The sequence below is a fragment of the Chiloscyllium plagiosum genome, chromosome 16 (assembly GCF_004010195.1).
Source record: "Chiloscyllium plagiosum isolate BGI_BamShark_2017 chromosome 16, ASM401019v2, whole genome shotgun sequence".
Classification (NCBI taxonomy): domain Eukaryota; kingdom Metazoa; phylum Chordata; class Chondrichthyes; order Orectolobiformes; family Hemiscylliidae; genus Chiloscyllium; species Chiloscyllium plagiosum.
The window spans coordinates 14917759-14943095 of NC_057725.1; the positions used below are offsets into that span (position 1 = coordinate 14917759).

Here is a 25337-nt window from a genome sequence, read left to right on the forward strand (position 1 = left end):
CAGTAACATCACATATACAGAGGAACCTCGATCATCCGAATATTAATTGCCTGAAAATCGGACAATCCGAAGGGGATCTCAAGGTCCTGTTAGAAACATTACGTCAAACAGCTGTTTCAACACTGATCGTGTCTTTTGCTTACAGGTACAATGATTAAAAATGAACTCGGCTGAGAACAGTCTTGGACAGTCCAGGCACCGCCTCTAAATGACTGACCTCCTGCCCTCTCTCTCACACCCCACACTTTCCCTGGAGATCTACACAGAGGTGAACTCTGAACCTCCCCCCTTCTCCAGATAATCTCCCCAACATTGTCCTATACAGGGCAAAGGTGGAACCTGTCAAAATGTTTTTTGTGTGTATGTGCGCTTGCGTGCACACGTGCTATTTGGAGACTTACCCCACAAAGGCAGCAGCAGTCTTACTGTTGATGTACAGTTGGGCTGCCCCAGAGTGTGGGGGCGCAGACGTGGTTTGGACAGTGGGTGGGGATGGACGGGGCGTGGGGTTGGGAGGACAGTTTGGGGGTCAGGTGGGAGCGGATGGGGTTGGGGGCAGGCGGGGGATGTGGTGGGAGCAGACAGGGAGGGGTGGGGTCTTGTGCACGGTGTGCTGCTGTCTAGTCTCCTGAACAGGGAGCAGACTTCACAGAAAACTCCAAGCCCCAGAGGAAATCAATTAACCGAATATTCAATTATCCGAATGAAATACTGCCCATCGCATTTGGATAATCGAGGTCCCTCTATATTCTTGTTCCCCTCTCATGAGAGTACAGGCTTGTAGTCCTCTAAATCAGAATGCAGCTCTCTCCAAGAATGGATCACCACACAGATTGATAACTAACGTCATTTTTGCTGCAGTAAAGATTAGGAATAGGCAATGTAGCACCTTGAGATTATTCAGTCCCATTCAGTGAAACATAATTGCATTGGAAGGGATGGAGAAGAGATTAGTCAGGATGTTGCTGGGATGGAGCAATGTAGTTCCGAAGCGAGGCTAGAAAGGCTCAGATTGTTTTCTTTTAAGCAAAGGCTGCTGAGGGGGGACCTGACTGAGATGTAAAAGATTATGAGGGACATGGACAGGGTGGATAGGAAGGAGCTGCTCCCTCAATTGAAGGATCAATAATGAGGGGCGCCATTTTGAAGTGAAGGGCAAGAGATTTAGAGGGGATTTGAGGAATAAAATTTTCATTCAGAGCGGCTGGGAATCTAGAAAGCACTGCCTGGGAGGACAGAGGCAGGAACCCCTCACAAACTTGATAAATTATTTAGTTGCGCACTTGAAATCCATAGCATTCAAAGCTACGGGCCAAGTGCTGCAAAGTATGACTAGTGTAGGGAGGTCGATGCAGACTCCATGGGTTGAAGGATCTCTTCTATGCTCTGAGAATCGATGATTCAGATTTTGATGATATTTAACCCAACCATCAATTGCTTTTTCCTTGTTCCCTTAATACTCTTGGCTAGTAAAATCAGTTTGAAAATTAATAACTGCTTCACCTACAAGCATAGCTTATGGAACAAAGTTAAAACATTCTTTCACATTTTGAGTGTAATTTTGCTCCTGTAAGATATGGCTGTAGCAGCAGTAGATGCACTGCAGAAATTCACCAAAGATTCACCTTTCAAATCCGTGAAGGAGGACAAGGACAGCAAATACATGGCAACATAACCAGTTGCAAGTTCCCCTTTTCAAGCTACTCTGACTTGGAAAGAGAGTCATACAGCACAGAAACAGATCAAGTTTCCCTAATGGGATCAACCAGTCCCATTTTCCTGCGATTGTTCCATCTGTCTCTAAACTTTGTCTATTTATGTACCTATGCAAATTTCTTTTAAGTGTTGTAACAACATCTGTATCTAACATTTCCTCTTTCATTCCACAAACAAACCACCCTTTCTGTGAAAAGGTTGCCTTTCTCCTCTCATCTTAAAATTATGTCCTGCAGTTTTGGATTCCCTAACGCCAAGGAAAATACCTTTGCTAATCACCTCATGATTTTATAAACATCTAAAAGATTACCCTTCCACCTCTTACACTCCAGTGAAGGAAGTCCCAGGTCATCAAGCCTCTCCTTATAACTCAAACCCTGCAGACCCTGTAACATCCTTGTAAGTATTTCTGAACCCTCATCAATTTAATAATATCCTTCCTACAACAGGGCAACCAGAACAGTACACAGTACTCCAAACGTGGCCTCATCAACATCCTGTACAACTGCAACATGACATCCCAACTCCTATAACTCAATAGTCTGAGTAATGAAGGCAAGCAATGCCAGATGCCTTCTTTACCACATTGAAAGTTGTTCCACAGGTAGACAATGAACTATATCGCATTCCAAGACAGTTGCTAGGTCAAAATCCTGGAATTCCCCTCTTAACAGCATTGTGGGTCTACCAGCACATGGACTGCAGTGGCTCAAGAGGTCACCTCACCACCAACACCATCTCAAGAGCAATAAGGGAATGAGCAATAAATGCTGACCCAGTCAACAATGCCCACATCTCATGAGTGAGTAAAAAGCTTGTCCACAATCAGCAGCAGTATTTTCTCCATTCGTGACTCTGAATACCTTGAAAACTTGATCAAATCTTCTAAATTTCATCAATTACAACCCAAGTTTATTTAATCTTTCCAAGTAACTTAAACCTTGGAGTCTAGGTAAGACTTTAATGAATCTATGTTGCCCTCTCTGTCCGAGGCCAATATATTCTTTCTAAGATGTGATGTTCAGAACTGCATACAGTACTCCAGGTATGGTCTAAACAGACGTTTGCATACCTGAAGCATGACTTCTACCAGACGGATTCCAACTTATTGCAATGCACATGCCGTTGCAAAGCATTTTACCTCTAATTAGTTATTTCTTCAACTGCAGCAATTAATAATGTTCAACTAAGCTGCCAATCTACACGAAGAAAATGAGACAAATAAGCACTGGTTTTGCTGGCTTTGACCCTGAAATATTGGTCAAGATGCAAAGAGGAACCCCATCGGTATTAAGTTTATCACTTGGTTTCTGAAAGCTTACCGTGGAGAAAAATGTAATGCCCGAATGACACATTCGACCACCTGATATGGCTCATTCTTCATCCTCCAATAAAATGAAGCCATGTTATACAATACCCATGATGATGTATTCTGAAAATAATGACAACATTGTAATAACAGAAACATTAGATAATAGGAATGGTTGAAATGGTGCTTTGCATCATTGTGGGCACTTAATCTGCAATTTTAATCCATTACAAAGTATTATAATGTGACCATTGGCATCACTCTACTGAACTATTAAAGGACTTATTATTCATGTAAAAAATACATTCATTTAATAATTTTTATTTAGGTTTGTGAACAGTATAAATATTAAACAAATATTGATCATGTTCTTTCAGATTAATGGCATTTCTGAATGTTGCATATTCCTCAAGTCGAAGTAGAAATATCTGAAGCAGTAATATTATGGAATTTAGGATGTGGCAAGTTGGTGATGTATTAATATGGTAAATTTCAAAATATTTTTAAGTCACTTTCCATTTTACATACATAGAAATTGTATTGAAAAGATAAATTCATTTTATGTTTACCATTAAGCTTGGACAATAATGTGGCTGAAGAGAAGTGGTGCTGAATAAACTGATATTTAACATACAGAATATAGCTTGTAAAATGAGTTTGGAAATCTCATACAATTATGGAAACAACTTTAACAATGACAATTATTTATTGAGTTATTCCTTGGAAGATGTCATCAAAATTAGCTAGTTATTTATTGTTTCACCATCATTTTTACTTAAAACATGTTACAGTAAAACTCTCCTTCGAGAATAATAGTATTGGAAGTTGCGGAGATTAAAACTTGTTCTCAATTCTTACAGCAGATGAAAAGGACAACAACATACCATTAGGTATAAAGTGACACGATTAAGTCAGCGGTTGAGTATGTAATCCCAAATTCACAATTGGATTTCATTTCAATTAACATTTTGAACATATTAGATAACTAGGTGTTATACTGTTTGTCCAAAATTGTATGGAAGATATTGGTACAAGTCATCGGAACTAGATGCTCTTTGTCAGAGTGAGGAAAGGAGATGGTGTAAGTTTCTCTCAGTCAGTCAGTGTTCATCCCCAAATACTGGGGGGGAGGAAGAGGGGGTGAAAAGAGTGAACGTCCTGAGGAAGTGGTGGATACAGATACTGTTACAACATTCAAAAAGCGTTTGGATTGTTACGTGAATAGCAAAGGTTTGTAGGGAGATGGGCCAGGAGCATGCACATGAGACAAGTTTAGTTAGGGATTATGATCAGCATGGACTGCTTGGACTGAAGGGTCTGTTTCTGTGCTGTATGACTGTACACAATAAACATCTGGTGAGGGTTCAACTGATTAGAAAGATAATCTGCACTTTCAGCATTAAGTATTTAATGATACATTAATTTTAGAAGGTACTAAGAAGGCAGCTAGTTCATTGACATTTTAATGAAGTAATAAATGATAACCAGCACAAATTTTTAAAGGCAAATTGTGTTTGATTTGATAGAGCTCTAGTAATGAAGGTAGTGTGGTTGATGTGTAAACGGATCTTGCAAAAAATCTTTGATAAATTACATTATTAATCTCATTGGCTTCAATTTTTCTCATCAGCCTAAGCGACAGCAGTTTCATAAACATAAATTAAAGAACAAAAAATAGAGGTGAACTTCCTCCCACAGATCAGAAAGAAGCCAGCTGTGAATATAAACTACTACTGCTCTTTCTGATTTATATTAATGGTCAAGAGCTGGGTATGGAGTTCCAAGATAATGGTCAAGTTTTTTGAGAAAATAGTAATAGGTTGGTAGGAAAAATATAGTAGATGAAATTTAATGAACTCTGAAGGGAAGCATTTTGGTAGAAAGACCAACAAGTGGCAGCATGAATTAAATGGAATAGACACAAATTGCAATCAAATAACTGCAATGACAGGGCTAGATAAAAAGGCTGTTAAAATGTGTATGGTAGCTTTGGCTTTCTAAATAGAAACATGGAGTATGAAATGAAGTCATTTAACTTCCTTTGGAAGTCTATATTCAATTGCTTCCCAACCACCTTTTCGGTAGTGCATTCCAGATCATAACACACAAAGACAATGTCAAAACCTTATAGAGTAGAAAAGGCTTTTAAGTATGGTACCAGTGGAATAATTAGAGGAACTTGAGGTGCTCTTTCTACAACAGATCCGTTGAGAAAAGATATAATAGAGATACTCACAATCACGCAGAATTATGATACAATAAACAAGGAGAAACTGATTCCAGTAGTAGAAGGGTAAGCAACCAGAGGTCATAGATTCAAGGTGATTGGTAAATGATTCTTTTCTTTTTGCACAATGATGATCTGGATCACACGGCGGTGAAAGCATGTTGAAATTGATTCAATATTAACTTCCAAATGAAATTAGATAAACCCAAAAATGGGGAGAAAATTTGCAAGGCTGTGTGGAAAATGTGGAAGAGTTGGAGTAATTGAATTGACATTTCAAGGCTGATTTGCTTTATCTGAACTTAAATACATTTCTTGAAATGCATGCATAGCTTACATTATCTGTATTCATACGTTAACAGCTAATAAAAGAAAGATGTTAAGTGAAGATAAAAAATGTAAATTGTACCTTCAACAAGGCCGCATTAATTCTATGGCCTATTTCTTCAATACTTCTACCTAATCTTCTTGATAAGCTGATAAAGATGGGGTCTTCTTTTGATAACACTGGTGCTGTAAGATTAATCCGTTCTTGGATACCCTAAAATTAAAATTTTAGGTATTACTAGTCATTTCAATTTTCAAATCCTGAAACTCGGTAAGTATATATTTTTATACTAAAACAAAATAGTTCTGTAGTTTCATCATTCTTTAGTCTCAATTGGTTTATGCCACAGACTATAGGATGTTGATGACTTTTCTTGCCCTTCATGCACACTGTATAGATAAATATTAGAACAGGAGTATTTTTTGAATAGGACAGTTAACTCTTATATGAAAAGATGATTGCATTACAAAATACAATAACATGAATGTTAACATCATTTCACTACTTGATTGTTAGCATTCAATTGTTTTCTTAATGTCAATTAAGAAAGAACAGAGCAAATTCATATTTTCTTAATGCCTCTCAAAATAAAATTACTAACAGGTACAAAAATGATTCAAAAAGCTTATTTAAACTTAATTTCAAATAGGACCTATACAACCAGTACATAGTATTTTAAGGTCCTCCGGTGGCGATGGATTTAAATGCAACTCCCAAGGGTTAACAGTCATGTCATCCAGAGTACTCTTCCAAATAAAGTCCTCGCTAGAAGCAGACAGTAGTTTAAAAATGCTCTCAATAAATTAAACACTGTTGTTTCACATTTATTGACACTGGAAATAAAATTAAACTGCAAATTAGAGCTACACACTTCATTCCGAAAAACCTCCAGGCCTGCTGTTGTACACATATTATAGCTTAAAAGCTAGTTTTCAGCAGAACTGGGTTATCCAACGCAGTTCTAGGCCGCAAAGCAAAATGCCACTTTATTGTACCACAACCTTACATACTGGCTAAAATACTTTCCAATTATTAACTTAATTATAGAATCATAGAATTTTACAGTGCAAAAGGAGGCCATTTGGCCCATTGTGCCTGTAGCAGCTCCTAAAAGATCTACATAGCTAATTCCCCCATGGACTCCTTACCACCAACTCAGTCTCTACTATTTTCCTCATGCAAAGAAATTAGATGGTCTTTAACATGAAAAGTATTATAAAAATACAAATTACTATTGCCTTTCATTTAGTGAATGAGCATTACAAATCCATACAGTCCTAAAAATAATCTCGGAAGTTAAGATTTTAATCAATTGTTATTTTAAGTGCAATTCCTGTTATAATCAGAAGAGCCTACAGAAAAGCATTTACCCTCAAATGCTGAAAAGCATGAATACTAAATGGAAGATCCATCATTTTTGTGCAATCTGGTGTGTCTAGGTCTTGAGGTAATGGGGCCTTTGTATCAATGTATTCTTCAGGGCTAAGAAAAGAACAAAATGTCAATTTCTGCAGTTTACAAGAAGCTGTAGTAAAGTCAAAAAAATCTACTAAAAGGCAAATTGGCTTATAAACACCATATTTATAAAATACAAACTGTATAAAATATATATGTACATAGACACATAAATATGAAGTTTGAACGTATAAGGAGAGGCTGAATAGGCTAGGACTTTTTCCCCTTGGAGCAGAGGCGGCTGAGGGGTGACCTGATTGAGGATTATAAAATCATGAGGGCGTAGATAAGGTGAAGCAAAGGTCTTTTTCCCCAGAATGGAGAGTTCAAAATTTGAGGGCATAGACTTAAGATGAGACACAAAATATTTACAAAGGACCTGACGGGCAGAGGTGGTTGCGTATATGGACTGAACTGCTAGAGAATATTGTAAATGCAGGTACAGTAACAACATTTAAAAGACATGGCAAATCAGGGCAGGACTTAATGGTAAGGTCCTGGGGAGTGTTGCTGAACAAAGGGACCTTGGAGTACAGGTTCATAGTTCCTTGGAAGTGGAGTTACATGTAGATAGGATAGTGAAGGCATTTGGTACGCTTTTCTTTACTGGTCAGAGTATTGAGTACAGGAGTTGGGAGGTGATGTTGCAGCTGTACAGGACATTGGTTAGGCCACTTTTGGAATAGTGTGCGCAGTTCTGATCTCCTTCCTATCGGAAGGATATTATGAAACTTGAAAGGTTCAGAAAAGATTTAGAAGGATGTTGCCAGGGTTGGAGGGTTTGACCTATAGAAAGGCTGAATAGACTGCGGCTGTTTTCCCTGAAGTGTCAGAGGCTGAGGGGTGACCTTATAAAAGGTTTATAAAATCATGAGGAATCTGGATGGGGTAAATAGTCAAGGTCTTTTCTCTGGGGTGGGGAAGTCCAGAAGTACAGGCTATAGCTTTACAGTGAGGGGGAAACATTTAAAAGGGACTTAAGGGGCAACTTTTTCACGCAGAGGGTGGTGTGTGAATGCAACAAGCTGCCCGAGGTAGTGGTGGAAGCTGGTACAATAATATTTAAAAGGCATCTGGATGGGGAGATGAATAGGAAGGGTTGAGGGGGATATGGACCAGCTGCTGGCAAATGGGATTAGATTAGATTCCCTACAGTGAGGAAACAGGTCATTTGGCTCAACAGGTGCACACTGACCCTCTGAAGAATAATCCACCCAGACCCATTCCCCTACACTATATTTATCCTTGATGAATGCACCTAACATTATGGACAATTTAGCACGGCCAATTCACCTGCCCTGCACGTCTTTGGATTGTGGGATGAAACCGGAGCACCTGGAGGAAGTCCACACAGACATGGGGAGAATGTACAAACTCCACATAGATGGGAATCGAACCTAGGTTCCTGGCACTGTGAAGTAGCAGTGCTAACCACTGAGCCACCGTGCCACCCTCAAATTAGTTACGATATCTGGTGGGCACAGATGAGTTGAACAGAAGGGTCATTTTCCGTGCTGTATTTCTCCATGACATGTGAACAGGAACATGAACAGAGGGATGCAGGGCTAAATGCTGGCAAGTGGGACTAATTTGGGAAACTTAGTGGGCATGGAGAGTTGAATCAAAAGGTCTGTTTCCATGCTGTAAAAATCTACAATACATATGCAAAGTGAAAACATCCCTTAAAATCAAGTTGCAAGTTTATAACTTAATAACCATTGCAAGAATTAAGAGCCCACACACAAATTAGTCATCTTTTGTTTCAGTGAAGCATTGATTTCACAATTCAGTGACTTCAGATTTTAAGTCTACAGAGGAACCTTGATTATTGGGCATTCAATTAACCGAATTTTGGATGATCTGATCAAGATTGTAAGGTCCTGATGCGAGGCTAACTATGTTATCTGGCATTGGATTAAACCAACCAAAATACTCCCCGCCAGTCTTCTTCGGATAATCAAGGTTCCTTTGTATGTCTAAATAATACTGTAAACCACCATTCCATCTTACAGAATTCAGTCAACTCTTGACGTATGCCTTTATAGCCTCAAAGTAATGGAATTTGACCTCAAGAGGAATTTATCTTTTTATGTTTTTATTTACTATTTCTGAAGTACCACCTTTTGGATAATCAAGTAAATGGCCTAACATGTTCTGGCTTGGAATCACATTTAATGCTAGTTAAATAATAGCATTTTCATAACTTATTGCTAACAACTTAGCACTCAGAAAAAAAAACTGGTCATACTGTAACTTTCATCATCAGTTCACCTCTGATACTAAGGTTAACTTTTCAGATGTCCCTCTGTATCAGACACCAAATCTGGTGGCGTTATGAATAAGGTATAATTTCAGTAAGAAATCCTTGAAATCAAAGAAAAGCTTGATTGGAATGAAAATTAGGAGTTAACTCCGTTAGAAAGGATGGCACCAGATAAACGTTTATTAGCAACTACTTCCCTTCTTCACTAGCTCCCACATATTATTAATGGACTATCTTGATGCTGATTTCCAGAGCTCCTTTTGGAGTTATCCCTACATTGATTCATGGTTAACATCACTACAGCAGCTCCCTGATGTCATCTCAGCAGAAATGACTGATCTCGATTACTAGTCAATGTAAACTGAACCCTGAACTGTCATGACGGTCACTGGCTTGGAGGTGAATAGCGTTCTTGTTCGTCAGCTGGTGAATGATACACAGTTTGGCAGAGAAGAGAAAGAAAATACTTTTTTTTAAAAACAAAATGCCTTTTTAAACCTGATATCCTTGTTTTCCAGAGGAATGAATGTTCCATCATAAAGATCGAGGTCTCCAAGAGGCACTTTGGCTTTAATGCAGTCAGAATCCTCTTTGTAATGTCTCTGTTCCAAACCTGTGTCTCGATCTTCATTTTCTTCTATATGAATTTTCTGAGCAACTAAGTGTTTCTGTGTATAAAAAGTTGAATTATTGTATCTAATAGCAAAGATGAGGGTTTAAGACTTCACTTTTCTCTATTTAAACAATAAAGTCACACAACATCTATTAATATAACTGTTTTGAGATTAGATGAATTTATATTGAAATGGTTAAATCCACACATAATTAGAATCAATGAAACTTGGTAACAGATCTTTCTTTGTAACTTTAAGATAAATAGAACACAGGTTTAGATTTTCCTGGAAGCTAAATTCTTTTCTTTACCAAATACTTGAAAACACTCACCTTCTCCAGCGAGCTAAGTTGAAATAATGGAGTGCTTCGCCAATTTGATGTCCAACATAGAAATAAGGAATTAACCAAAATGGAAAAGATAACTTATCTTTTTTTTCTTTTTATTTAGTAGCAATCTTTTTCTTCCATCTTATTCAATTGCCCTATTCATGAAGATCATTTCGGGAAGTGCTCTGAACATTACGTATCAGAGCTGGTATGCTGGAGAGGACAGTGTAAGCACACAATCAAGGTTGCTCGATGAACCTTTCCTTAATTGTTAGACATGGCCACCCCACTTTCAACTTTGCTCACTAACTTTTACTCATGTTAAATCATTAGTAGCTTCATAAAAATGTTCCATTCTCCTCCTGAGAAGTGATGCATTTGATAGCTAATGCATCAAAAGTCTCTATACCTTCAGGTCATAGATTAGGAACTTTAATCTTTTATCTGCAAGAGTTTGGTATGCTGAAGATTATAATCGGATATAGATTTTCATTATTTCATGTAGTGTCCACAGTAAGTTTGTTCAGATTATATATCCCTCTATTCAAAAGATTTTCATGAAACCCTGCCTCCGTGGATTTGGATTCAGATGACAACAATCTAAATGTGTAGATCAAATAAATACAATAGTTGAGCACTCAATAATGAGTCTTTTGTCTTTCCCATTAAACAAATCAGAAATTTTCAGTGACTCAAAATCTGGATGGAAGGGATAGTGATACAAACCTTATAAATACTAGAAGAAGCCAATGTACAAAAAATTTTAAATAAGCTAAAATGAGCAAGTTTGCAAGTGAGACTATCCAGCTTGATAATTATAAAAATGTCTTGCAAGTTGCTCCTCTTTAGCCTTTATTATAACATAAAGCTTGATAATAACCTTTGCTTATAATAGTTGCAAAACATCTGAAACATTCCAGTTCTTTGATTAAAATTCCTCTTCCACCAAATTTCATGCACCTTAATCAACAAAAGGATTTCTCAACCTACTTCCAGTTCTTTGAGGTAGTTGACTGTAGCTTCCTGTCTCATAAATACTACCAAATCATGGGGATGTTTCAGATTAAGAGGGGAATCAACCTGCCAAAAATAGAAACATGATAACATTTCCAATAATTTCAAAATACATTTTCACAGTGGCATAGCCACATTCTCACAAGTTGTACACATTTCAAGATAACATTTTTGAGGCATAGGAATAAATTATTTTTCAAGAATTAACAATTTTGATTCCATTAAGTGTTTTGACCAGGGATAGCAAGCCAACGTAATCAACCTTATCACTGGAGTAGCAACATAATTAAATTAAAATATTCAACAACCCTCAAAATGTAACCAATTGTTGCTAATCAGATGCAATGAATAACAGATCTTGAACACCAAGTTGACAACTGAAACAAAAATCAACAATTTATTAGTACTGTGATTTAGCAGGACAAAGTTAAATGCAAAGTAATTTAATTATCTAGGACTTAAACCCAATCTTCTTTGACAATCACCCACTCTCACCGACAGAAAGACACAGTTAAAGGATATATTAAAAAGAGAAAGAAAAGAGTTGCGATTAAACAGTGTGACACAATGAATGCCACATCTTCACTCAACCCTGGGATGATAAATGTTTGTGCCAGTGGAAAACTTATCTAATTTTGAAGTCACTGGTGACTTCAAATAATTTCAGTAGACTCCCAGAATTATTTACTGATTTCTTACAGTCTGTGACATTCAACAATTCCTTAACTGAACAGAAAACTAGAAAGTTATAAAAAAGCCGGTCCTAAAATTTCCAAAAATACCTCTGTATCTGCAAAACCAGTAAGAACTTTTTTTAAAATCAATATTCTCTGTGGTTAGCTGGCTAGTATTGATCTTCCAATGATTGATCAATTCAATATCAAACCAGCTGCCAGCTCTGGGCATGGCAAAACATTGTGTTGAATAGTCCAGAGTGTTCCCTAGATTAATAATTAAGTTATATTACTTTCCATGCCAGTCACCAACAACCAACGTTCTCCTCCATTTATTAAACACACACACCTGTAAAAGGTTCAAATAACCCGAGCACCAATTCACAGGTCCACCAAAAAAATGAGACAGGTATATAAGCAAGTGGGGAATTAAATTACATTTTGTTTGAGTATGATTAGTCGTAAAATACTTTCAGCAAGGATCATACACTGTGGCAGTCTGGAATATAAAACTCTTACAGACAGTTTAGTTTACATTATTGCCTTTATTTACGAATGGCATCAATGTTACACTATAACATAGATACCTACAAGCCAGGCTTGAGCTAAAGTTCTAAAACCATGAGCAGAGTAGCGGCACCAGCTCCTAGCCCTAAGAGTTCTCTCAGGCTACTCCCCTTATTGCTGCAAACAAGTGATCTTTTTACAGAAAATTGAAATTACATTAAAATTACAAAAACACCACATGACCTAAATCAAACAGAGTCATAGAAATGTATAGCACGGAAACAGACCATTCAGTCGAACTCATCCATGCCGACCAGATATCCCAACCCAATATAGTCCCACCTGCCAGCACTCGGTTCATATCCCTCCAAACCCTTCCTATTCATATACCCAACCAGATGCCTTTTAAATGTTGCAATTGTACTAGCCTCTACCATTTCCTCTGGCAGCTCATTCCATACACGTACCACCATCTGCGTGAAAAAGTTGCCCCTTAGGTCTCTTTTGTATCTTTTCCCTCTCACCCTAAAGCCATGCTCTCTAGTTCTGGACTCCTCCACGCCAGGGAAAAGACTTTGTCTATTTATCCTATCCATGCCCCTCATGATTCTATAAGGTCAACCCTATGCCACCGACGCTCCAGGGAAAACAGCCCATGCCTGTTCAGCCTCTCCCCATAGCTCAAATCCTCCAACCCTGGCAACATCCTTGTAAATCTTTTCTGATTCCTTTCAGGTTTCACAACATCCTTCTGATAGGAAGGAGACCAGAACTGTACGCAATATTCCAACAGTGGCCTAACCAATGTCCTGTACAGCTGCAACATGACCTCCTCTCAACTCCTGCACTCAATGCTCTGACCAATAAAGGAAAGCATACCAAACGTCTTCTTCACTATCCTATCTACCTGCAACTCCACTTTCAAGGAGTTATGAATCTGCACTCCAAGGATTCTTTGTTCAGCAACACTCCCTAGGACCTTACCATTAAGTGCATAAGTGCTGCTAAGATTTGCTTTCCCAAAATGCAGCACCTCACCTTTATCTAAATTAAACACCATCTGCCACATCCCAGCCCATTGAACCACCTGATCAAGATTCCGTTGTAATCGAAGGTAACCTTCTTCGCTGTTCACCACACCTCCAATTTTGGTGTCATCTGCAAACTTACTAACTATACCTCTTATGCTCACATCTACATCATTTATATAAATGAAGAAAAGTGGTGGACCCAGCACCAATCCTTGTGGAACTCCACTGGTCACAGGCTTCCAGTCTGAAAATCAACCCTCCACCACCATCCTCTGTCTTCTGCCTTTGAGCCAGTTCTGTATCAAAATGGTTAGTTCTCCCTGTATTCCACGAGATCTAACCTTGCTAACCAGTCATCCATGGGGAACCTTGTCAAACGCCTTACCGAAGTCCATATAGATCACATCTACTGCTCTGCCCTTATCGTTCCTCTTTGTTACTTCTTCAAAAAACTCAATCATTTTTGAGAGTCCTGATTTCCCATGCACAAAGCCATGTTGACTATCCCTAATCAGTCCTTGCCTTTCCAAATACGTGTACATCCTATCTCTCAGGATTCCCTCCAACAACTTGCCCACCACCGACATCAGGTTCACTGGTCTATAGTCCCCTGGCTTTCTTAAACAGTACCATGTAAGCCAACCTCCAGTCTTCCGACACTGTTCAAAAGGGCTACACCACACTGCAGCACACCAGAATTGCAAAAAGAGGAAGAAGAACACCTATACAATGTATTCGCCAAAAATGGATACCCCCGCAATTTCATCAAAAGATGCCTAAAGGAAAGACAACGGAACGAGGACATGCCGCAACCCAAAGGACTAGCCACACTACCATACATCAAGAGCATTTCTGAACTGACAGACAGACTACTGGGACCACTGGGACTCAGAGCAGCACACAAACCAACAGCCACTCTCAGACAACAACTCACCAGGACGAAGGACCCGATACCCAGCATGAGCAAAACTAATGTAGTGTACAAAATCCCATGCAAGGACCGCACAAAACACTACATAGGACAAACAGGAAGACAGCTAACGATCCGCATCCATGAACACCAACTAGTCACGAAACGACACGACCAGCTATCCTTAGTAGCCACACACGCAGATGACAAGCAACATGAGTTCGACTGGGACAACACTACTATTATAAGACAAGCCAAACAGAGAACAGCCAGGGAATTCCTAGAGACATGGCACTCATCCACAGATTCAATCAATAAGCACATCGACCTGGACCCAATATACCAACCACTGCAGCGGACAGCTGGAACTGACAACCGGAAGCGGCAGAGACAAACCACTATAAATGCCGGAGGAAAGATCACAGAAGCTCTTCACAGGAGGCTCCCAAGCACTGAGGATGTCACCTAGACAGGGGACGAAAGGTCTGCAACATAAATTCCCAGCTCGGCGAACAGAACCACAACAACGAGCACCCGAGCTACAAATCTTCTCACAAACTCTTCTAAGGATTCACTCAATCTATCCTATCTATACCTGACATATGCTTCCTTTTCTTAACCAAACGCTCAATTTCTTTAGTCATCCAGCATTCCCTATACCTACCAACCTTTCCTTTAGGGATTCTTTGAGCTGTCTCGAGTAGGTACTTTAACAAGTCCTCTGGTTTCCCACTATCCTTTGCCACATTATATGCTTTCTCTTTTGCTTTTATGCTATCCCTGCCTTATCCTCCATATACCATGCTTCTATTTCCTCGGGATGAATCTCTGCTGTGTCTCCTGAGTTACTCCCAGAAATTCCTGCCAATGTGGGCAGCACGGTGGCTCAATGATTAGCACTGGTGCCTCACAGCATCGGGGATCCGGTTCGATTCCAGCCCCGGTCGAATTTCTGCATGGGTTTCCTCCTACAATCCAAAAATGTGCAGGTTATATGAATTGGCCATATTAAACTGCCCATAATGTTTAGAGATGTTTAGGTTAGGTGCATTAGTATGGGGTACACGTACAGTTATAGGTTAGGGGAATGGATCTGGGCAGATTACTCTTCAGAGGGTCGGTGTGGACTTGTTGGGCCGAATGGCCTGTTTTCACGCTGTCGGGATTCTATGGCCCACTTTCTTTCCCACTGCACCTCCTTTCCCAGTCAATTCTACCCATCTCCTCACTCATGCCTCTGTAGTTGCCTTTATTCAGCTGTAATACCATTACCTCTGATTCTATCTTATCCCTCTCAAATTTAAGAGTAAATTCAATCATATTATGATCACTACCGCCTAAAGGTTCCATCCCCTTAAGCTCCCTGATCAAGTCTGCTGCATTGAACAACGCTAAATCCTGTATTGCTTGTGGATCACATAATGGAAACATCCCACGGTAGGGTCTGTCCTGAATCTGAAGTTCAAGAAGCTTCATGCTCCAAACAGAAAAACAAATACCTCTTTATTTTGAAAAGTACATAGATTCAAGCTTTTGTAGTAGGGGTCACCTTCAGAAACATTTGCAATGCTCAGGCTTACCTCTGCTCTCCTGTATCTATGGATTTGTTTTGATACTTAGAATCCAAGCCTGAAGTGAAGGCTCGCGCATTATGTACACAAATAAGATGCTATTCAAAATGATCTCAGTTACAAAGTCACAGGGAGGCAATGACCGAGCTGTACTGTTAATCCAGATAACCTTCTGGGTTTGAATCCTGCCACGGAAATTTAAATTCAATAAATATGTAGAATTAGGAATCTAATGATGACCAACAGCCGATTGTCAAAAACCCCCATCTGGTTCAATAATGTCTTTACGGAAGGAAACGGTCATTCTCAACTAGTCTGGCTTACATGTGACTCCAGACTCACAGCAATGTGGTTGACTCAACTGCCCTCAGGGCAATTAGGGTAGACAATAAATGCTGCCTAGCCAGCGATGCCCTCAACCAGTGAATTAATTTTTAAAAATTTGGCATCTTGCTAACTTTTTAGAAAACAAATAACTTATTTTTATTCTACCTTGGAGTAAAACATTGAGCAAAATCGGGATCTATTATCAGACCAACAGGGATACAACTTGGAGATTGTTAAAGTGTATTTTTAAATAATGCAATTACTTTTCTTACATTCACTGATAAATTGTTTTGGTAGCAGTAATAACTCCAAACGTTCATTGAATTAATATTGAGTCTAATCTGTAGAATGCGTTGTCACTGTTTATATTGATTTTGAGGCCTTGAATGCATCATGTGCAATGACATACAATGACAAACATGATTGCTGTGAAAGGAGCCAATCACTACAGAAATTTTTAAATATTGCCATCAATGAGTATCAATGGCTTTGAGGACAAGCAGACTGGATTGACCAGCAAGGTACCTCGTATCACTGGGCTAAACAAGTAATGGCACACAAAACATTTATGTTCAGTTGTTGCGCTTCAAATAATGCCCCTAATGCCTTTAAGAAGTGATGAAAGACATTTTGAGAAATGAAATACAAAAACAAGTGTGGGGTAGAACTTTGCAGCAAGCATCAGGAAACCACCTGTTTCAGGAGATGAAATAAAAGGCACTAAGTACCCCAGCAAGATAATAATACAATACCAAAAGGGGAAACGATCTATTGCATAGAAAGTGATATTTTTAAAATTGAAAGGATTCCTGGGAACTTCGCCCATGGGTTGATGGCGATTCTTAATTTCAAGTGGAAGCTAAATAACTAAAGCAGTTGAATTAGCTTCATTTACAAAGAGAGTGGGGAGCACCCTATGAAACAAAACAGTGCAATTGATAACAAACTGTTTCTGGATACAGGCTACTACATCAGGGAAAAAAGACATGAAACATACATTATCAGTGAATTTGAAAGAGTGAGAAATTGGAAAGTTCAGGCAATGTTTGACTGCCAGCGATCATCACATAGCTGAAATCACATTTTGGTGTGGCAAAGGAAGCAGGAATAATTGAAAAGAATAAACAATTTCAGGACAATCACAGACCAAAATGGGATGAATTGAGTTAAGTATACTTGCGGGGAAAACAATAATAATTTAGATGATATAATGCATGGACAGGAATACAATGTATTTCTATTATAGACCAGTGAGCCTTGCTTCTGTTGTAGGAAAGGTTTTGGAAAAGATTATAAGAGATAAGATTTATAATCATCTAGCAAGCAACAATTTGATTTCAGATAGTCAACATGGTTTCGCCAAGGGCAGGTTGCGTCTCACAAATCTCATTGAGTTTTTTGAGAAGGTGACCAAGCATGTAGATGAGAGTAGAGCAGTTGACGTGGTATACATGGACTTCAGTAAAGCCTTTGATAAGGTTCCACATGGTAGGCTGATGGAGAAAATGCAGACGCATGGAATTGAGGGAGATTTAGCAGTTTGGATTAGAAATTGGCTTTCTGAAAGAAGGCAGCGAGTGGCAGTTGATGGAAAATATTCAGCCTGGAGTCCAGTTACTAGTGGTGTGCCACAAGGATCTGTTTTGGGACCACTGCTGTTTGTCATTTTTATAAATTACTTAGATGCAGGCATAGGTGGATGGATTAGTAAATTTGCAGACGACACTAAAGTGGTGGAGTAGTGGACGGTTTGGAAGAATGTTACAGGTTGCAGGGGGACTTGGATAAACTGCAGAATTGGATTGAGAGGTGGCAACTGGAGTTCAATGTAGCTAAATGTGAGGTGATGCACTTTGGGAAGAATAACAGGAAGGCAGAGTACTGGGTCAATGGAAAGATTGGTAATGTGGATGTGCAGAGGGATCTTGGAGTCCATGTACATAGATCCCTGAAAGTTGCCACCCAGGTGGATAATGCTGTTAAGAAGGCATACGGTGTGTTTGGTTTAATTGGTAGAGGGATTGAGTTCCGGAATCGCAATATCATGCTGCAAATATACAAAACGCTGGTGTGGCCACACTTGGAATATTGTGTACAGTTCTGGTTGCCCCAATACAGGAAGGATGTGGAAGCATTGGAAAAGATGCAGAGGAGATTTACCAGGATGTTGCCTGGTCTGGAGGGAAGATCTTATGAGGAAAGGTTGAGAGACTTGGGTCTGTTCTCATTGGCATGAAGGCGGCTAAGGGGGGAAATTTGATAGAGACATACAAGATGATCAGAGGATTAGATAGGGTAGACAGCGAAAGACTTTTTCCTCAGATGATGAATCAGCTTGTACGAGAGGGCATAACTACAAATTGAGGGGTGATAGATTTAAGACAGATATCAGAGGCAGGTTCTTTACGCAGAGTGTGGTAAGGGCGTGGAAATCCCTACTTGCTAATGTAGTCAACTCAGCCACATTAGGGAGACTTAAACAATCCTTAGATAAGCACATGGATGATTTTGGGATAGTGTAGGGGGACGAGCTGAGAATAGTTCACAGGTCGGCGCAACAGCAAGGGCCAAAGGGCCTGTTCTGCGCTGTATTGTTCTATGTTCTATATCACAATTAAACATACAACTTGTTAAATCTGGGATCTGCTTTCTGTGCTACAATTAATAAACACATGCCAAATACTTTGAATTATCCTCTTCGCCCCTTTGTCTTCTCTGTTCCAAGGAGAATAAGCCCAATTTCTCTAATCTTTCCTTGTATTTAAAATCCCTCATTCTAGCAAATCTCCTTTGAACTCTCCCCAGAGCTTTAACATCCTTCCCTAAATAAGGTGCCCAGAAACTGAACACAAGACTCCAAATGTGGTCAAATCAATGATTTGTAGAGGCGTAGCATGACTTCCTTGCTTTATGTTCTATGCCTTTATTCATAAGCCCAAGAATCGTTTAAGCTGTTTCAATTTGCCTGGCCACCTTTAGAGAATCATATGCCAGAACACGGACCTTCTGCTCCTGTACTCCTCTAAAAGTTGTACCATTGAGCTTGTATTGTCTCTACATGTTTCTTCTATCAAAATGCAATCGCTCACATTTCTCTGTATTGAAATTCATTTGGTGAACTTGTTTCTGAGGTCGATCAGCATCATCCTGACAATCCCCTATTCTCCCTTGCTTAGTATCATCTGCAAATTTAAAGACTTTGCTCTCAACATTCTTCTCAAAACCATTTTATATAAAGCAGAAAAAGCAAGGGTCTCAACATCATTCCCGGGGAACACCATTTTCAACTTGTCTCCAATCTGAGAAATGATCATCTATACCTACAATGTTTCCAATCTTGTAGGCAACTTTTAATCCATGATGCCACGGATCCATCAATCCCGAAACAGCTCTGATTTGCTAAGCAACCTGCCATTTGGCATCGTATCAAAAGCTTTCTGGAAGTCCAGATGTATGAGATCCACAGCAATGGAGAGGCAATGGCCACATGGTATTATAACTAGACTGCTTATCCAGAAACTCAGCTAATGGTCTGGGGACTTGGGTTCAAATCCTGCCATGGTAGATGGTGGAATTTGACATCAATAAAGAATCTGGAATTAAGGGTCTAAGGATGACCACAAAACCAATGTCAATTGTTGGAAAAACCCATCTACTTTACTAATGTCCTTCATGGAAGGAAATCTGTCATCATCACGACTCCAAACCCACAGCGATGTGTCTGACTTTTAATTGCCCTCTGAGCAATAAATGCTGACCTGGCCAGAGACACCAGTGTGTCTGTATTCCCCAACTTTTAGGGGAGTGCAGAAACAGAAGGTCCGGTTCTCATATATGATTCTCTGAAGGTGGCCACATCCCATGTGTGAATAAAACAAATGCTCCTCATCGACTGCCTGTGTCACATCATCAAAGAACTCAACTAAATTGGTCACACATGGCCTTCCCTTATGAAAATTGTGGTGACTGCATAATGTTAACTTACTTTTCTTTAAGTGTATATTTACCTTTTCTCATAGTATAGCCACCATCAGTTTTCCTACTTTTGTTGTCAAGCTGACAGGTGTGTTGTTTCCTGGGTTAATTTTTGCCCCTTTCTTAAGTAACAGTGTCACAGTTGTTGCCAAGGTTGGAGGATCTAAGCTATAGAGAGTGGTTGAATAAGCTGCGGCTGCTTTCCCTGGAGGGTTGGAGGCTGAGGGGTGACCTTATAGAGGTTTATAAAATCATGAGGAGCATGGATTGGGTAAATAGACAAAGTCTTTTCCCTGGGGTGGGGGAGTCCAGAACTAGAGGGCATAGGTTCAGGGTGAGAGGGGAAGATAGAAAAGAGACCTGAGGGGCAACCTTTTCACGCAGAGGGTGGCACATGTATGGAATGAGCTACCAGAGGAAGTGGTGGAGGCTAGTACAATTGCAACATTTAAAAGGCATCTGGATAGGTATATAAATGGGAAGGGTTTGAAGGGATATGGGCCAGGTGATGGCAGGTGGGACTAGATGTGTTGGGATAACTGGTCAGCAAGGATGAATTCGACCGAATGGTCTGTTTCCGTGCTATACATCTCTGTGACTCTGATTAAGGTCATGTGGTGATTTTGTAATTTTAATACCAATTTGATGCCAAGAGATTTGAGTAGTCTGGCAGTCACTTCTGAGATGTCTTTGATGTAAGGGAGAGTGGCTCAGGTTTCTGGATACGTTTTGTCTACTTGTTTGGGTTTGTTGCTGAGAAATTGGTGGACTGTGTTCATTGGGTACCTGTTCTTTTTGAATACACCGTATAGGTGATTTTCCTCTGCGCTTCGTAGTTCCTCTGTGCTGCAGAGTGTGGTGGCTCATTTAAATAATGATCTAATGCAGTTTTGTTTTTGGATGTTGGGATGATTGCTTCTGGCATCATGGTACCCACAAACCCATCAACACACTAAAACAGCAGCTAATGAACTTGAAAGACCCTATGCAGACAACAAGCAAAACTAATGTCATTTACAAAATACCGTGCACGAACTGTAACAAACACTACATTGGACAAACAAGCAGAAAACTAGTCACCAGGATACATGAACATCAACTAGCCACAAAAAGACATGACCCAGTCTCATTAGTATCTTCACATATAGATAAGGAAGGACACCACTTCAACTGGGACAACACATCCATCCTATGACAAGCCATACAGAGACACCCGCGAAAATTCCTAGAAGCATGGCATTCCAAACGGAACTCTATCAACAAACACATCGACTTGGATCCCATTTACCACACCCTGAAAGAACAGGAAATGACATCACCAACCCAAGGAAACCTAAACACAAAGAAAACGTAGGCCATACCACCAATGCTTCATCTGGAGGCTCACTGATGTTCCCTAGTATGGTGACAAAATGTCTGAAAATGAACCTTCCAGCTCAGCGAGCAAACTTATACCCAATGCCTTCATGGCTTTTGCCTCAACGTTTGGCAGGGTCAGTACAAATTTAAACATTTTCTTACAGGATTTTGGATTATGATTTATGATTTTCCCACTTGAGTCTGCATCAACAATTAACTTTTTTTAAAAATTGCATCATTCTAAGTTTAATTTTTTTTCCCTCTCTCCTTTGCATCTGCAATTCCATGCTCTTAAATTCTCTTTCTGGTGCCCTTTCCTCAAATTCCAATCTTTTAGTTCTATTTCCATCCATTGTTTCCATCAAGCGGCGGCACAGTGGTTAGCACTGCTGCCTCACAGCGCCAGAGACCCGGGTTCAATTCCCGCCTCAGGCAACTGACTGTGTGGAGTTTGCACATTCTGCCATTGCCTGCGTGGGTTTCCCCCAGGTGCTCCGGTTTCCTCCCACAGTCTAAAGATGTGCAGGTCAGGTAAATTGGTCATGCTAAATTGCTCGTAGTGTTAGGTGAAGGGGTAAATGTAGGGGAATGGGTGGGTTGCGCTTCGGCAGGTCGGTGTGGACTTGTTGGGCCGAAGGGCCTGTTTCCACACTGTAAGCAATCTAATCTAATCAAGCCCAATGCTGCACGTGGTCTTCAGTTATTTCTTCCTTTTTAGATTTGGCAGGCAATTCCACGTCTAATTTGTGTGTTAATTCAATCAACCTGGCTTTTGGATTCTTGTTAAAGTTCGTCAGGGGTTTTTCTTTCACCTGCAGGAAGGTTTAAGCAGTTTCTAATGCCATCTTATCTTTCTTGTAGCATAAGACCTGTTTTACTTCCTTTTTGCTCCTTTATCACTTAATAACTTCATACCCAATCTCCTATTGCTTTTGTTATAACATCCCAGCCATAATTCAAATTTTGTCACCAGGGTTAGTGTGCTGAAAATCAGGTCCAACAATTCAGGGATACATCATACATATCAAACTATCTAAAGTCTCCAATTTACTTGATTGGATATCTCAGATTCAATGAGAACGATTTCCATACTTAAGGAAATATTATTCCAAACGAATTATCTTTCAACGACAATTCGAAATACGTATTGCTAACTTATAACTCTACATCTTCCTAAATACACCCTTCACAAACTGACACATGCAAAGATTGATAAGACATGGACATTAACTTGCTTGCTTTCTTTCAAATTTTGCCAGCGAGGGCTAGTTAGAAAAATGTCAGTACCTTGCTTATTGTGAACAGCTGAAGAGATAGCTATTTGATTTGATAAGCTGTATCTCTCAAAGACTAGTATATGTAACTGACATCTCACCAGCACTAAATTCATATACCACATTACTCATTTGTGTGACAGGCAGTTTGAAGGCAGCAACAATGTTAGCATTGAATACTACTCACATTGCTAATGCATTGTAGCAGTGTGGGAAACATCCTGCTGCTCAAACTCTGGAGATACAGTACCCTTAAACTTGAGAACATGCATTTTATTCAGGACTAAGAGTGGCTCACTTAGAACCATTCAGGAGTTTACACAATATATAGAGAGAAATGATCTGCTGAGGGTAGCCATTATCCTGCAGGATGGCTCTGATGTATCCTATTTTAGCATTAAGTTTGCACAATGCACAAATGGTTTCGGTGCTAATAACGAGGTTGCCGATAAGGCCAATTTTGCAATGCATGGAACTGTATCAATCCTATGGAGCAAAATGATCTGTGGATGTAGGTTTGCAGTATTCTCAACTATATTGACAAAGAAATTTCTTCCAGTTTTTGATTTGGTCCATTTAAGCCATTATATTGTTTCAATCGATGATTACACCATAAACAGGACCTGTTCAAAATATGTCTGGATGCAAACTCAATTAAGTGGAGGCACATTGCTAATGTAATTAACAATGTCACCAAACATGCAGTATATTTTTCAGGCTCTGTACTGTCTAAAAGGAGTTTGTTCTTGCGCATGATTTAAATTTTGGCGAGTGTTCATCTTTCATCTTATCAAGAAGAAACTTTGAACTCATCTCTTGTAAGGCAACAAAATCAGTGTCCACTGAAGGTAGTGAATCCTTGGAAGACACGGCCAGCTGATCTAGTGTATGGATACTTTCAGACTTTCAACTACTTGTCTGATGTTCATACCCAACAAGAATACAGCATTGAGAGGGCAAAAGCAAACCTAGACATTTGAATCAGTAACCCTGACAAAGGGACTGGAATAGTCGTCCTTAATTAGCATGGCTATATCAACAAAGTACATGCTATTCTTAATATGACAGGTCCAAATGTGTATTGATCAGACCTCTTGCTTAGCATAAATGGACAAGCCTTACTCTAAAGCAAGCTCAGAAATAGTTTACAGGACTTGTGCTTGAGCTCAGCATTTATATACAATAGGGTCATACTCATAGCTCACTGCATCCACATACATAAGCTGCTCAAGATGTACAAATGTTTGTCACTTTATGCCCAATTTTAGTTATAGCTAGTTTTGCACAATGTGAACTGGACAAATGGTTGGATAAATTGCTACAATTGGTTTTGAGCAAGCAGAATCCATGTACTCATTTGACATTACTAGCCTATTCACCAACGTAACACTCAAGAAAGGCATAGACATCAGTGCAGCATGGTAATCTAGATCCCCCACATTACTGCGTGAATCAGTATTCATTGAACTTATGAATTCAGCTTTAACAATATCAAGAATGCCCAAATACATGGTTTTGTCATTTGGTCCCTAATAGGCCCAGATGCCACAAGTGTCTTTGTTGGCTTCTATGAGAAGTGTGTTTTTGAAGGAATAACACTCAACTTCGTATTATTTGCCTATTTCTGATATGAAGATAATCTGTTCCCCGTGCTTGGATCCTCACTTGTTTATCTTCATGGGCTCCAGGTCATGTTCAAATTCACATTTAACATGGAAGTCAAGTGAGCTATCTGCACTCAATGACCTATTCAAAAGTCAGGCAAGGGCACTCTACTCATGTCTCCCCTTCTGCAAACTCACCTTCACTGGTCAATAAACATATTGGGATTCCTATTGTTTCATAGTAAGACTGGCTAATGGCAACTTTGTAAATAAGATTCGAGCTATTTGTTCACTGTGCAAATTTGATGTGAAAATAGGCACAACAAAGCCATTCAGTGGCTACCCCGATCAGGTTTTTTGCTGTGTACTGTGCAAACTCCTAAACAACTCAACATGACTCCTGGCCCTGAAAAGTGCCCAGTCTACTTAGCTTAGCCTGGAAGGGCAAGGTATTTTAACAAGAACATCAACAAAATGCGTTGTTCAACACTACAAATATGTTTAGTCTTTTCACTTCATTTTAAAACAGCATTATAAATCCAGAGTATGGAATAACTTGCATTCAGCTAGACCTCAATACCCTCAAAGCACTTAAGAGTTTATCATATATATTTCTGCAATTTGAGGTCAATGTTTTCGGCCAAACATTGGAGGGCTGACTTTGAAAAGAGCATGTACAGGACTTCCTTTGGATGTGCTGTCACTGTTGCAACCTGGGGAAACACACTCACCAATTATTGCACAACACTGTCCTATAAATAGTAATTACAATCAAAAAACTTGTTTCTGATAGTGCAGATTGAGATATAACATTTGCACCGATATGGTGTCTTTCTGGAGCACCGGATATT

The 25337-nt window shown here is 39.5% G+C and overlaps 1 protein-coding gene across 3 annotated transcripts in view; it reads right to left on the reverse strand.

Moving 5' to 3' along the window:
• The window catches only part of ttc17 (tetratricopeptide repeat domain 17), a 95199-nt gene that overhangs the window by 60872 nt on the left and 8990 nt on the right, over window positions 1-25337 (reverse strand). For all 3 annotated transcript variants that reach the window (XM_043705479.1, XM_043705477.1, XM_043705478.1), the window contains exons 2-6: window positions 11231-11320; window positions 9797-9966; window positions 6951-7062; window positions 5662-5793; window positions 3039-3148 (exon numbers count right to left, since the gene is read on the reverse strand). In XM_043705479.1, the coding sequence (XP_043561414.1) occupies window positions 3039-3148; window positions 5662-5793; window positions 6951-7062; window positions 9797-9966; window positions 11231-11320 (614 nt within the window). The remainder of the gene's footprint in view (window positions 1-3038; window positions 3149-5661; window positions 5794-6950; window positions 7063-9796; window positions 9967-11230; window positions 11321-25337) is intronic.